General features: G+C 45.0%; 1 protein-coding gene across 1 annotated transcript in view; it reads right to left on the bottom strand.

The window, feature by feature from the left end:
* Positions 1-12,664, bottom strand: part of LIX1 (limb and CNS expressed 1) — a 35,607-nt gene that overhangs the window by 13,161 nt on the left and 9,782 nt on the right. Inside the window, exon 2 of the mRNA XM_081880577.1 lies at positions 10,988-11,151. Coding sequence (XP_081736703.1) covers positions 10,988-11,151 — 164 coding nt within the window. The remainder of the gene's footprint in view (positions 1-10,987; positions 11,152-12,664) is intronic.

Below are 12,664 nucleotides of genomic sequence, written 5' to 3'. Positions count from 1 at the left end.
TTGTTGTTTATAATGCAAGGAATTGGAATATTTATAGCACCATTCCTGAGAGATGAGTCATCCTGAATTGTATGTTCCCACCCAAGTTTCTGTTGACTTTTGCCCCTTTTTGATTCCACAACTCTCTTCTTTTGTACGGGCTCAGATTTCCCCCAAATGTTCTTGTCCACCCATCTAAAAAAAAAAAAAAAAAAAAGGCTATAGCACACAGTGGTGTAGTTAGGTAATTTCAGTCTGTGGGCTTAATGCAGGGGTTGCCAACACGGTGCCCATGGGCACAACGATACCCTTGAAGCCTGGCACCTATGAAGCCTCTGAGTCCCTCTACCTCATCCCCTCTTGGCATTAAGATGGTGAGGGTGGTTAGTTTTTCTCCCACGACCTGAAGAAAGTCCCATGGACCAGACAGAAGGGCTGCATTTGGCTTTCAGGCCCAAGGCTCCTCTCCCCTGGTTTACCAGGACCACCTTAACACAGCAACCCATGGAGAGGAGCTCACACTTACTTTGCTCCTCCCGTGTCCTTTTAGCACCTTGTCATCGGCACCCAGGATTGTGGTTAAGGTATTTCTTCCTTAACCACCACCTGTAACCATAGGTATAACCTTGGCTACAGAATTGAGCCTCACTGAGCTAAAAAAGCCAGGGAGGAACAAAGCAGGTGTGAGCGAGCTCATTCACACATAGTTTGACTGACCATGATGTGCCAACAAGGCCCATGTATTGGATGCTTCATATCATCTGTGGGACCCACCTTCTTCTTGGGTTAGAATTCCACTCCTGGCTTCCCAGAAACACGTGGGAACTCTTTGAGTTGTGAGATATGGGATGCTGGAGTAGATGGTCTGATCCATCAGGGCTATTATGTTCTGAAGGGACATTCAACATTTATTGGGTTGGGCTGTGTTTATTATTCCTAGCTTGAAAAGGGTGGGGGAACCTTATGTAAAATTAAATGTCATTTTCCTCTTCAGCAACCTTTTTTTAAACTGTATTTTGATAAGTCCACCTATATCTGCTCATTCCACGAGGAACATAACTCACCAAGCTCTTATATTAGTTTCAACCTTCTCTTGTGGGTTAAAATGAATGTTTACTTTTTCAGATTCCAAGACAAAATTCAGACTTGTGTGCTTTTCATAATAAACGTTATAATAGAAACCTATCCAAATAATTTGGATTTAAACCATCTTTGTGAAGATTAAACCTAGTAAAAGGAAAGATAATAGTAACTATTTATTTTAAGTAAGACCATGAAAGCAGCAGATCAAAGAAGCTGCATAAGTCTGAAAGCAAATGGCAAATCTTTGCAGGCTAAGAGATTTACAAATCAGGAATATTTTACTTCTCTTTCTGAAAGTAATAGCAGACAGAAAAGCTTAAGCAAATTGAGAATTATTGTTTAGCTCCTTGACACATGACTTTCTCCTGCAGCCTTCTGTAATTAATTTCCCAAAATATTCCTCTCGCAATATAAATAGTTCATTCTGTGAAAGCAGGACTCATTGGAACTTATGTGAAATGAGCCCTGAAGAGTTTTGTTAAAAGCTCAACCCTTTAATTTTTCTCAGGGCAAAGGTGTCTACAAGGACTTCTCAAAACAAGTGTTAGAAAAAGTATCAAAGTAGCAGAGCAGGCCAGGCAACACACAGCTGTGTCCTCCAACGCCTTGTTGTTTTTTGCCTCCCAGCACCTGCTGCCTGAGGCAGACACCTCACCCTGCCAACTGGTAGGGCTAGTCCCAGTTGGCTCATGCAATGCACTTTTCATTTATCGGTATATAGTCTATTGCATTGTAATAATAATAATAATAATAATAATAATAATAATAATAATAATAAATATTTTTTTATTTATACCCCGCCCTCCCCAGCCAGAGCTGGGCTCAGGGTGGCTAACACCAATAAAATTACAATAAAAACATAATGGGGGGACCAATTTAAAATATGGGTTAAAATACAATTTAATATGCAGCCTCATTTTAATAGTAGCCCATAGATCAAATCCATAAGGGGAGGGAAACATAAGGGTCAGACTGAATCCAAACCAAAGGCCAGGCAGAACAGCTCTGTCTTGCAGGCTGCAGAAAGATATCAAGTCCCGCAGGGCCCTAGTCTCTTGTGACAGAGGGTTCCACCAAGTTGGGGCCAGTACTGAAAAGGCCCTGGCCCTAGTTGAGACCAATCTAACCACCTTGCGACTTGGGACCTCCCAAGTGTTGTCATTTGTGAACCTTAAGGTCCTCCGCAGGGCATACCAGGAGAGGCAGTCCTGTAGGTATGTGTGTCCTAGGCCACATAGGGCTTTACTATGTACTCTTTATAATATGTTCTTCAGACCTTTGCTTCTACCTTACATGCTATTTGGGCAATGTGGTTGCCTTTGCATCTTTCACCTTTTTTTTTGTTCCAAAGAACTTACATGCATCTTAAAACTTTTGCTGTAGACTTCTGGGATCACCCTGAGCCAAAATAAATAAGCCCCCAGAATGCTTTTGTTCTGGGATGCTACTTGCCCAATTTGCCTCAGTATTTGCCAGAGCATTCCTTCGTATGTCAAGCTTGGCTCGGTGCCTGCAATGAATAGCCTAGCTTGGGAGAAGCCAATCCAAAATCAGTTATGGGATCACTTTGCTGCGCTCTGTGCCATTAGGGAGAAATGGAGGGGAAAACTAAGCCTTCTAATTTCTGCAAGGAGAAATGAAGAACGAAAGACCGCAGAAGTGAACTTGTTAGTGCAGAAGTTATTACGGGAGTAGATTTGGCAGGAGATATTTTATCAAATGCACACACGTTGAGTAAACAAGCAAAGTAAGGATTTGCTCTCTGGTTTTGACTGCTTATTTCTCCCTCTTCTGTGAGGCCAAGGAAAAAGAAATATTGGTATGGGGGAGAAGTCAGATAGGGGCACAAACTGAAAGAATAATAAAAAACCCCAAACCCCATTATCCTTCTGTGTGGTCTGTGGTCACAATCAAGCCATTGGTTTGCCGCTGAGTTTTCAAGCATATCCTTCAAGCAGCATTTTAAATTCTGAAGAATAGTTTAAGAGGCAGATTTTTAAATCTGAGGAGAACTGCTGACAGGCTCATCACACATAACCCTCCAATGTAAATTCACCAGTGGCGTAGCGTGGGGGGTGCAGGGGGGGCCGGCCGCACTGGGCGCAACATCTGGGGGCGCGCTCGCCGCCTCCGGAGTCGCCGAAGAGCCTCGGGCGCAGGCTGTAGCAGAGCCCCATGTCTCGCGGAACCGACGAGCTGTGCGCGCGTCCGGGCTGAAGGCGTCCAGCAGGCAGCGGCTCTCAGCGCTCGCCGCGGTCCCCGTGCGTCAGGGCCGCGGAGGGCGTGCCAGGCAGCCCCTCCTCACAGCGCCACCGCTGCTGCTGCAGCTGCTGGGCCATGTTGCATTTTCCTCGCCTCTCTGCCCTCCTCCTCCTCCGGGCAAGCGGCGTCGTTTGGGCGGCAGCTCCAGCAGCAACTCGCCTCAGATCACCTGACACGGACCTGCTGCCGCCACTGTGGCTACCTTACCGTAAATACCCCAGCCCAGGCAGCAGCAAGAAGCAGCTGGCAGCGGCGGCAGGTTAGGGGTTAGGGGCGCAAATTACTTGCCTTGCCCCGGGTTAGGGGGCGCAAATTACTTGCCTTGCCCCGGGTGCTGACAACCCATGCTACGCCGCTGAAATTCACACCTTTTAGCTAGTGCTGCTATGCTAGGATAAACATTGCCTACATCACCCAAATCCACTAGAACTGAAGGAGAATTAGCTGGTGCTTAGAGAAGCTGTTGCACAGCAAATGCGGTTTCTCCTAACTCCCTTTAAAAAAATCAACACAACTCAGACAATCTGGATACTTCTCTGTAGAATCTGAAGGATTCTGAGCGAGCTCTGACAGAATCCTCCTTTTAACTTAACGCCAGCACCATTTCTGCGAGATCAGCGTAAGTTGTAAAGACCGCCGGAATGTTTCTTTCTGTGCTGCTATTTAATCGCCTTTCTGATAGACATTCTGATTTGGAAATGCACATGGTATAGGCAAGGTAAACTGATGGAGCACAGAGAGCTTTCTCATGCAAACTTTCCCTCAAACAGATACACTTTTATGCACATCAACTGGTTGGAGAACCACACCATAAAATCTGGAGAAGTAAAATGCCTGAATTTGAGTTTGCATGTAAGATAAAAATTGGTAGGTTTCTATTAAAATGAAAACCAAATTTACTCCCTCTTCCATCCTTATGCACAGCATCCACCAGTATCCCAAATTTCATCCTATCCTGAATTTTGAAGTAATCTTTTGCTTCCATACTAGCCAAACTACCAACACCGCCCCCCTGCAAATCTTTGGGAGGAAATACTTCCGTTTACCTGCCTGGTGGTACGTACACAACCAGGGTGGCCCTGGTTGTGCCTCCCACAACTGCCCCCCTCCGAAGTCTTGCTTACCAAGGTCTCAGTTTTGGATCCAATGTTGCAGCCATGAGAGAGACGGAACCTGCTTTGAGTGTAATGCTTTGAACAGCCTCAGGTTGTATGTATGTATGTATAAATAAACCATGTATTGTAATGACACCACAGCCTCTGCTGTGCCTCATTTCCAAAGGAAACACGAACCCTGGGTAACCTGGAACCCTTGGAATCTCACAAGAGGTGTGGAGATTGAGGTGACATGTAACAATATGAAGCTGCCTTATCAGAGTCAGAACATTGTTCCATCTAATTCAGTATTACTGCAGAGTTTGGAAACCTGTAGCCCTCCTGACATGGTTGGACTACAACTCCCATCATTCCTGGCCACTGGCTATGATGGCTGGGTCCGATAGGAACTGGAGTCTACATTAGGTGGGGAAGGAGGAAGAGTAGGTGCCAGTAGACAACCATCAGCATGTATAAAATTCTTCACATGCACAGATCCCAGGAACAATCTGAGGGCATCACAACCAGAAGATTGTGAATGTATTTGGATTAACTGAGAGAAGGTTTAATCTGAGGATGGAAAAACAGGGCAAATTATGTGGTTAAATGATTTCTAACTCCCCTCTCCCCTCGCTTTTGGCCAAAATTGAAAACTATGCGGTCTGAGTTCTGCAATTTAAAGTCCCTATTTATTTTAATCATTGCAGCAGTTTAAGGATGGAATCTAGAGATTAAAGGAAGGGAATGCAAAATATCACTGGATGGAAACAGAAGGCAGAGACTTGGGGGACAACTGCATGCCTTGTAATAGCCAAGGATGTGGTTTCAGGAAGTTACCTAAGGCTACAATGAAGGAGATGAAAACCATATGCTCATATACTTGAGGTGATGATTCTCCATGCCCAGTGAATTAAAGATCTCTGTAAATCACAATAAACCCAGGTAATGAAATTAGGCTCTTGCCAGGGTGGAAATAAATAATGGCATATTCTATATTAGAAACCCTATTGCATATCTCAGAAGTTTGCAGAGCTTTATATAAAAGGAGTTAAAAGTACCTAGTTTAAACATAGTTTGTACACCATTTCCTTTTGCAGTTTTGGATGACTCTTCAGAAGGCTGAAAGGGGCTAGGTAGTCTGCAAATGTGGGAGGATATGTTGCAGGCAAGGAGAAGGAAAACAACTTAATACAGTACAAATGAATAATATTGCAATAACATCCTTGCATTGGGTGATAGTAAAAATGAAACACAGGCCCTTTCCAAAGGTTTATATCAATCACTAGGATTGATAGATAATAGGAACTAGGATATAGATAAGAGTCTGCTGCTGTTTTCAGTACACAGATTTATTATTCCATGATAGCTGCACTGTTCTATTTCTCAGGTGAGCAGTGTGTTTGTTTTCAAATCATGATGTTTTTCTAATGCACAGCGAGATGTCCGAACCTTGTATATACCAGAGGAAAGCATGGCCCTCACACAGCTAAAGGGGGTGGGGAAAGTTCTTCCCCACCCGTCAGCTAATGGCGACTCCACATTTTATGTGATTCTGCATTTGGAATGTAATCGCCTACATAAATGGGGAATTGCTTGCAATGCTAAGTGAGGTGGTATTTATACATCACAAGTCCTTGTAGTCTATGTATAGCTGAAACATGTTTCTGGGGCCCCAGCAAGCATTTGCTGGGGGGGTGAACCAAGGCACAAAGGCTAGAAGATTCCCCTTACAAGCCCCTTTCCTCAGTGTCACATCCAATGATATATCCTGGGACTCTCCTAATCCTCTGGAGCAGCTTTTAGGGGGCACAATATCTAGACCTAGCCTAAATCATATGTTTCTTTGACATCCAACACAGGTGCGTTCAAACTTTGACAAAGTACAGGGGTTTTATCTTTACGATAGTATTGGTCAAGTGGTGGTTAAGGCATTCCTCCCCCCCCCCCCAGCTTAATCCCCATATGTAAAAAATACTTTAAAAAAAAAAGTTATATGGATTCATTTGTTGTTAATTAAAGATGTATTAAACCTATTTCGCTATATTTAAATGAATAGTTGGGCAGTGACATTCCTATTGGTAAGAAAAGCAAAAACATCTGCTAGCGTTATGAGTGGGTTGACATCAGAGTTCAACAAAAGGGGAGCCAGAAATTTATCAGATAGGCCTCAAGTTGCCCTGCTTTGCTGCAACTGGAAAGTAAAGTACTGTTTTCATGAATGGCTGTGCTTGTGACATCCTGATACAAATGACACCAGGAAAATGTGGATATCTTGATGCACACTTCACAAGCACTAAGCCTTCATGTAGGCCAGAGGATTGTATTATTCCCTGGCGGGGGTGGGGGTGGGTAGCTCAGCTACTCACCTGCCTATGAAAAATCCATCAAATTTTTGCAAAATTAAAATTGCCCACTGCTTAATACTGAAATTGGTTCTTGGTTGATTATGCACTTTTTATTCTGTGAACTTTCTTAAGCTATCTTATAGATCCAAGTTATTAAACTTACCAGAATTTTATGGATGGGAAGCATGCCTCTCAGGTAAAGTATTCCTGCATGCACCCCTAACTCCGAGCTGTAGGAGACTTCAGGGGCTCCTGCGCGTTCAGCACAGAGAGCAAGTCCAGCTTCTGTGTCTAACCAGCTTCCAGCTCCAGAGAGGTCTAGACCAGGCTAGTTCCTGGCTTGTTGCTGTTCAACCCAGAATATGACACAGCCTCCAGCAAGGTGAAGGAAGAGAGGCCTATCCCTTCTTAAAAGAGCATCCCCAGCCAGCTGTTGTCATGGCAACACATCCACATGTAATCAGCTCTTCAGATATGAAGAAGGATGCATAGCAGGCTCAGCTAGTGCCATTAACTTAACAAAGTTAAGCACTTCAGTTGTCCCTTCTACTAAAAATTCCCGTCTTACATATACAAAATCACAAGCTTGGTGGAAACCTAAAGACATCATCCAACGTCATCCCCCCATCCTCCACCAGTATTGTCATGAACTGGCAGTATGATGGGGAGCAGGAAGAGGACCCCAGCAAGGGATGTAGCCAGGACTGGGACGCACCAGGGCAAGCAGGGGATGGGGAGGTAAGTACTCAGAGAGGATGGCAAGGGGATGGGGGTCAATGCACAGGAACCAGAGCAGCAGAACCCATCTGCAGAGCCAGAGGGGCCCCTGTTCCCATAAACATGGCAGGCTCTGATGCATACGGAGCAGTGGTAGTGGTGGTCTTGGAGGCTGAGGCAAACAAGGGCCCACAGCCCAGCTCCCTAGCTGGCTAGGTGGGGCTCTCTAGCTCTGGGAGGAGGGGTGTGACTCCTCAGCTGGACTAGGCTCGGAGCAGGTGAGGGTCACATGCCTCATCCAGCCCAGATGCTGCAGTCTGCATGCAAAGCACCAAAGGGAAGCAGAGCTGAGGTGCTGTGTCTGCTCACCTGCCCATGTTGATGGATCTTGGCTTGGATACGCCTGGACCTTTATAGGACTGTGCTTTGCGTTTGACTCTGGACTGTATTCTGACTGCTGGACTTCAGACTTGGCTACTTGGATTGACCCTGGACTGTTTCCTGTCCTTTGGACTTTGCTCTTTGCTTGTGTGGCTTTAACCCTGGACTTGGACTTTGGACTTGAAATACTGACTTTCTGCCAGGGGTTCGGGACAATTCATTTGGAATCTGTATTAAACATTTCCAGTGTTTGATTCTCTACTCTTTGGAAATTCCTCTCTGCAGTTAGACCCATTTGCTCCCTTTTGACGATCTTCTGGGAGGGATCAATTTACAAAAGCTTTTGAGGGACCCATCCAAAGAGAAGATGGGCTCAATCCTATGTAACTTGCCCAATGTTCTCTTGGACAGCTACCACAACTAGAGCTAAGTTGGAATTGATGCACAAGTATTGATAACTGAGGCTGGACATAATGGATGGCCCATATACACAAAAAGCATTAAAAGTGCATTATAAGCTCTTTTGGAATGCACAAGGGAGACATTTATGTGACATGAGTAATAGAAATGATTGCTTATTGACGTATTTGGAAGTGATGGCAAACCAAAGAGAACTATTATGCAGCGATGATGGCATATAAGATAGTGAGATGTTTTTATAAAAAGCATACAGCAAATTCACCACACCACATTTAACCACAAATTCTCTCTCACATAATATTTTAAGAAGTAAAATAGGGGAAAAAAACTAACTTTGGCAGCCCAGTCTCACTATAAGCATTTAAACATACCTTGTCAGTTCAAGAAATTCTATCCAGTTTGAATTAAATCTGCTCACTGCACTTCTGAGAGCTTCCTATGCACACCAGCCACTGAAGTTAGGCAGACTCTTGACACTGCCTACATTTCCTCAGACGCTGAAAACTTTCTACAGGTTTTCCCAGAAGGGTGGGCAGGATCTGATTTCAGAACTATTTTATCTGTTCTATTTTTATTGCTTTGTACACCGCTATGGTATTTCATAATGTTATAACAGTTTATAAATATTCCAGATAAATAAATATTAAAAACAACATGCAGAACGCCTAGAATGAGTAACTGAAGAAAAACGGCAAGGGGCACAGATTTCAAAAGGGGACTTCTCTTGTTAAGAGTTTTTTGTTGTTTGTAAGAGTGGCATTTTTCTTGAAATAGAATGTAGAATTCTCATTGCTCCCAATATACAGTAACATGGTGTCATGAACTGGCAGTATTTCAGGGAGGAGGAAAAGGATCCTGGTGAGCGGTGCAGCTGGGAGTGGGTCACCCAGGATCAAGGTGGGGATGGAGAAGGAGAGGTTGTTGTAATAAATAATAATAATAATAATAATAATAATAATAATAATAATAATATATTATACCCCGCCCATCTGGCCAGGCCTCCCCAGCCACTCTGGGTGGCTTCCAACAGGATATTAAAAAGACAAGAAAACATCAAATATTAAAAACTTTCCTAAACAGGGCTGCCTTCAGATGTCTTCTAAAAGTCAGATAGTTGTTTATTTCATTGACATCTGATGGGAGGGCGTTCGACAGGCAGTGGCGGAGCTTCATGCTCAGGCACCAGGGGGCGGAGAGCAGGTGGGGGCGGGGCTGGTGCATGTCCTGGGGGCATGGTTTGCCACCTGTAGGGGCGTGGCGCCGAGTGTGGGCAGGGGGGCAGCTGCGATGGCACCCCACCAAGATCGCGCTGCCAGGGGCAGTGCGTTTCCCCTGCACACCTCTTCCTCTGCCAGTGTCCACAGAGTGGGCGCCACTGCTGAGAAGGCCCTCTGCCTGGTTCCCTGTAACCTTGCTTCTCACAGTGAGGGAACCTCCAGAAGGCCCTCGGCGCTGGACCTCGGCGCTGGACCTGAGGGCAATCTGGCTGCGACATCTGTCACCCCATTGATCGCCAGGGTTGATTCGGCTGATCTGGCTGGCTACGCGGGTGTCCCCTTCCTCCCTCATTGCTCCATGTGCGTCCCTCCTGAAGCTGCACGCTTGGTGGAAGAGGATGACCATCCCAGTATAAAATATTCACAGGTGACAGAGGATGATGAGGAAGCAGGGGCTAGTGCACAGGAAGCTGAGTAGCGAGACCCTCACTAGAGTCAGAGAGGCCCCCGTCCCCATGAACCCAGCCGGTCCTAAGACATAGGGAACAGTGGGCAGGGCACTCCAGGAAGCAGGGGCCCCTGTTCCCATAAACATGGCAGTCTCTGAGGCATGTGGAACAAGGGGAGTGGTGCTGTAGGAGGCTGAGGCAGGCAAGGGCCCACAGCCCAGCTCCCTAGCTGGCTAGGTGGGGCTCTTTAGCTCTGGAGGAGGCATGTGATTCCTCAGCTGGGGCAAGCTGAGAGCAGGTGAGGGTCACATGCCTCATCAAGCCCAGATGCTGCAATCAGCAGACACAGGATAAGAAGGAAGCAGAGCTGAGGTACTGTGTCTGCTTAACTGCCCATGTTGATGGACCTTGCCTGGGATTCTCCTTGGACCGTCACGGGTTTCTACTTTGAGATTGACTAGACTGTATCCTGACTACTGAACTCCTATCTTGGCTTACTTGGACTGACCCCAGACTGTGTTTCCTGGACTTGTGAATTGGCTTCTGGACTTCAAACTTTGTCTTGGCACACCATTTGCCAGGTAGGACAAGGGATGAGGACACGTGGTAATTCAGGGTGGAGACAGATAAGAATTTCTAAAAGAGTTGGAAATTGTTTTAGAGATGCATCATTATCTATAGTATACACTTGTTTTGTCCCACTGATGCATCTCTTGACAGGAGGTTCCTGACATGTCGGTGGCCACTCTGCCTCTTTCACCCCTGATCCTTCCCATGTGTTGTGTTCAAGAATCAGGGTGGAAAGAAGTCACAAATGCTTTATTCTCAAATAAGCAGCAACATAGCAAAACCCGCCCATATGCCCAGACATAATCTGAAGGTGTGTATGGTGTGAAGAAAAACTTCCTTTGGTTCCAAACCAACATCATTGGTTGACCCAAAGTTCTCGTGTTATGACAGAGAGTGATAGTCATGATGGCAGGCTAAATTTCTTGCAGCAGAGTCCTTTTTCATTAAAATGCTTCAGTGTATATTCTTACCTGAAAGTTACCAAAGCAGCTTCCTCCAGGCAGGGTAACATAACTCACAAATGGAGGTCCAGGAGAATTTAGTGACTCGTAGACCACTGTGCCTTCACTTGAAAACACACCTCTCTGTTTCTGTTTGCTCTCCCAGAATTCCTGAAGCATTGCTACAACATTCACTGCCAAAACAGAGAAATGACAATACATTAGTAATAACCCATGATTCTATAGATCTCCATTTGCATGGGAATGAAACTACAACCCTGCATTAAAATATGATGGCTGTCTTTTATAACTTTACATTGATATCAACATGGGAAAGAAATCTGCAAAGGAAGCTATAGATTAAATTTGGATATACAATAAATTCATTGTTTTCTAAGGCTGAAGTCTGATGACCTAATCCACAAACTGAAAAGGTCATAGATTTTGGCTGACCAAGACTAGACACAAATGGCCACTTTGTGTTGGCTTCATGGTTAATGAACTAACAATGCGTTGCTCCCTTAAATACAGCCCAGTCTCCCTTCCTGGTCTCACTTCTGTTCGAGGAGAAGCAGTGCTGCAATCCTGTCTACAGAGCCCTGCCTAGGATTTATATATAACCCTTTTAAATAACACATTTCTAAGCCTTGTTCAGGTGTTAAAAAATATACATCACACATATACAATATAATGAATGGGAGAAATCAGTCATTGATCTCACCCATGTTGTCCTGACCCCATTCCCATGCTATCCATTTGTTGGAGAAATAAACGGAACCGGGTAAACCCGATAAACATGTGTAGGCTCTCCTCATGACCTGGAAACTCGCACCAACATGCTCCCAACATGTGGTCAGTGGGACAGGGAAACCTGAGGATGTGATGGTTGGGGTAGAGCCAATGGGTGGAACACCACTGTCCATCTCAGGTGATTTTTCGTGGAATGGGGTGGGGAGAGAAGTGGCTTTATTTTCCCATACATGTGTGGATCATGAATTCAGCAGCAAATGAGTGAGGCCCCTCCTTCAACAGATAAAGCCAGAGTTGAGAGTAGAGAGGGAGAAGCAATGTGAGCCAGAAGCTTGGAGTAGGGAGCCTGGAGTTATGTGACAGAGAAGCAGAGCAGCAGGCAGAGCACGATGTTTGTTGTCTGTTTGAATCCTAGACTGGACCTATGGGAGAAGCAAGACCCTCTTGGGGTGCTAATGCTGTGAATCCCTCCATCGTAGGCTCAGATTATGAATGTGTAAATAAACCATATATCATAAATACACTGCAGTCTCTGCTGTGCCTCATTTCCAAAAGGAAACACAGACCCTGGGTGAGTGCCTGGAACACCCTAGAATCTCACACCACTCAGGGATTGGGGAGTGGCGTGCAACAAAACATTGACTAAAGTCTATTTAAATCTGTGGCACAAATGGGATGGCTTGCCTCTGGCAAATGACTGATACAGTTAAAGAGGGCAACCTGAGACAATGCCTTGCATGTTGATGAAAAATGTAGCATGTAAAACTACCGGTGGGGAATTAGGTCCCCAGATGCTGTTGAAAACCAATAAATCTAGCATTATAATTCTTTTTTTCCAGAAAGGGCTCAATAAGAGCCTTTATTTTGCATCTTCCTCCAAAGTAGTGATTGGCACTCTAGAAATACTTTTTTTTTTTAATAGACCAGCTATACTGAAAAGCTGCTTTCTATGAGAAT

The sequence above is a fragment of the Podarcis erhardii genome (genome assembly GCF_964252035.2).
Source record: "Podarcis erhardii genome assembly, chromosome: 11".
In the NCBI taxonomy this organism is placed as follows: domain Eukaryota; kingdom Metazoa; phylum Chordata; class Lepidosauria; order Squamata; family Lacertidae; genus Podarcis; species Podarcis erhardii.
The sequence above is the reverse complement of the archived record's forward strand: the minus strand, read 5'-3'. Positions and strand labels throughout refer to the sequence as shown.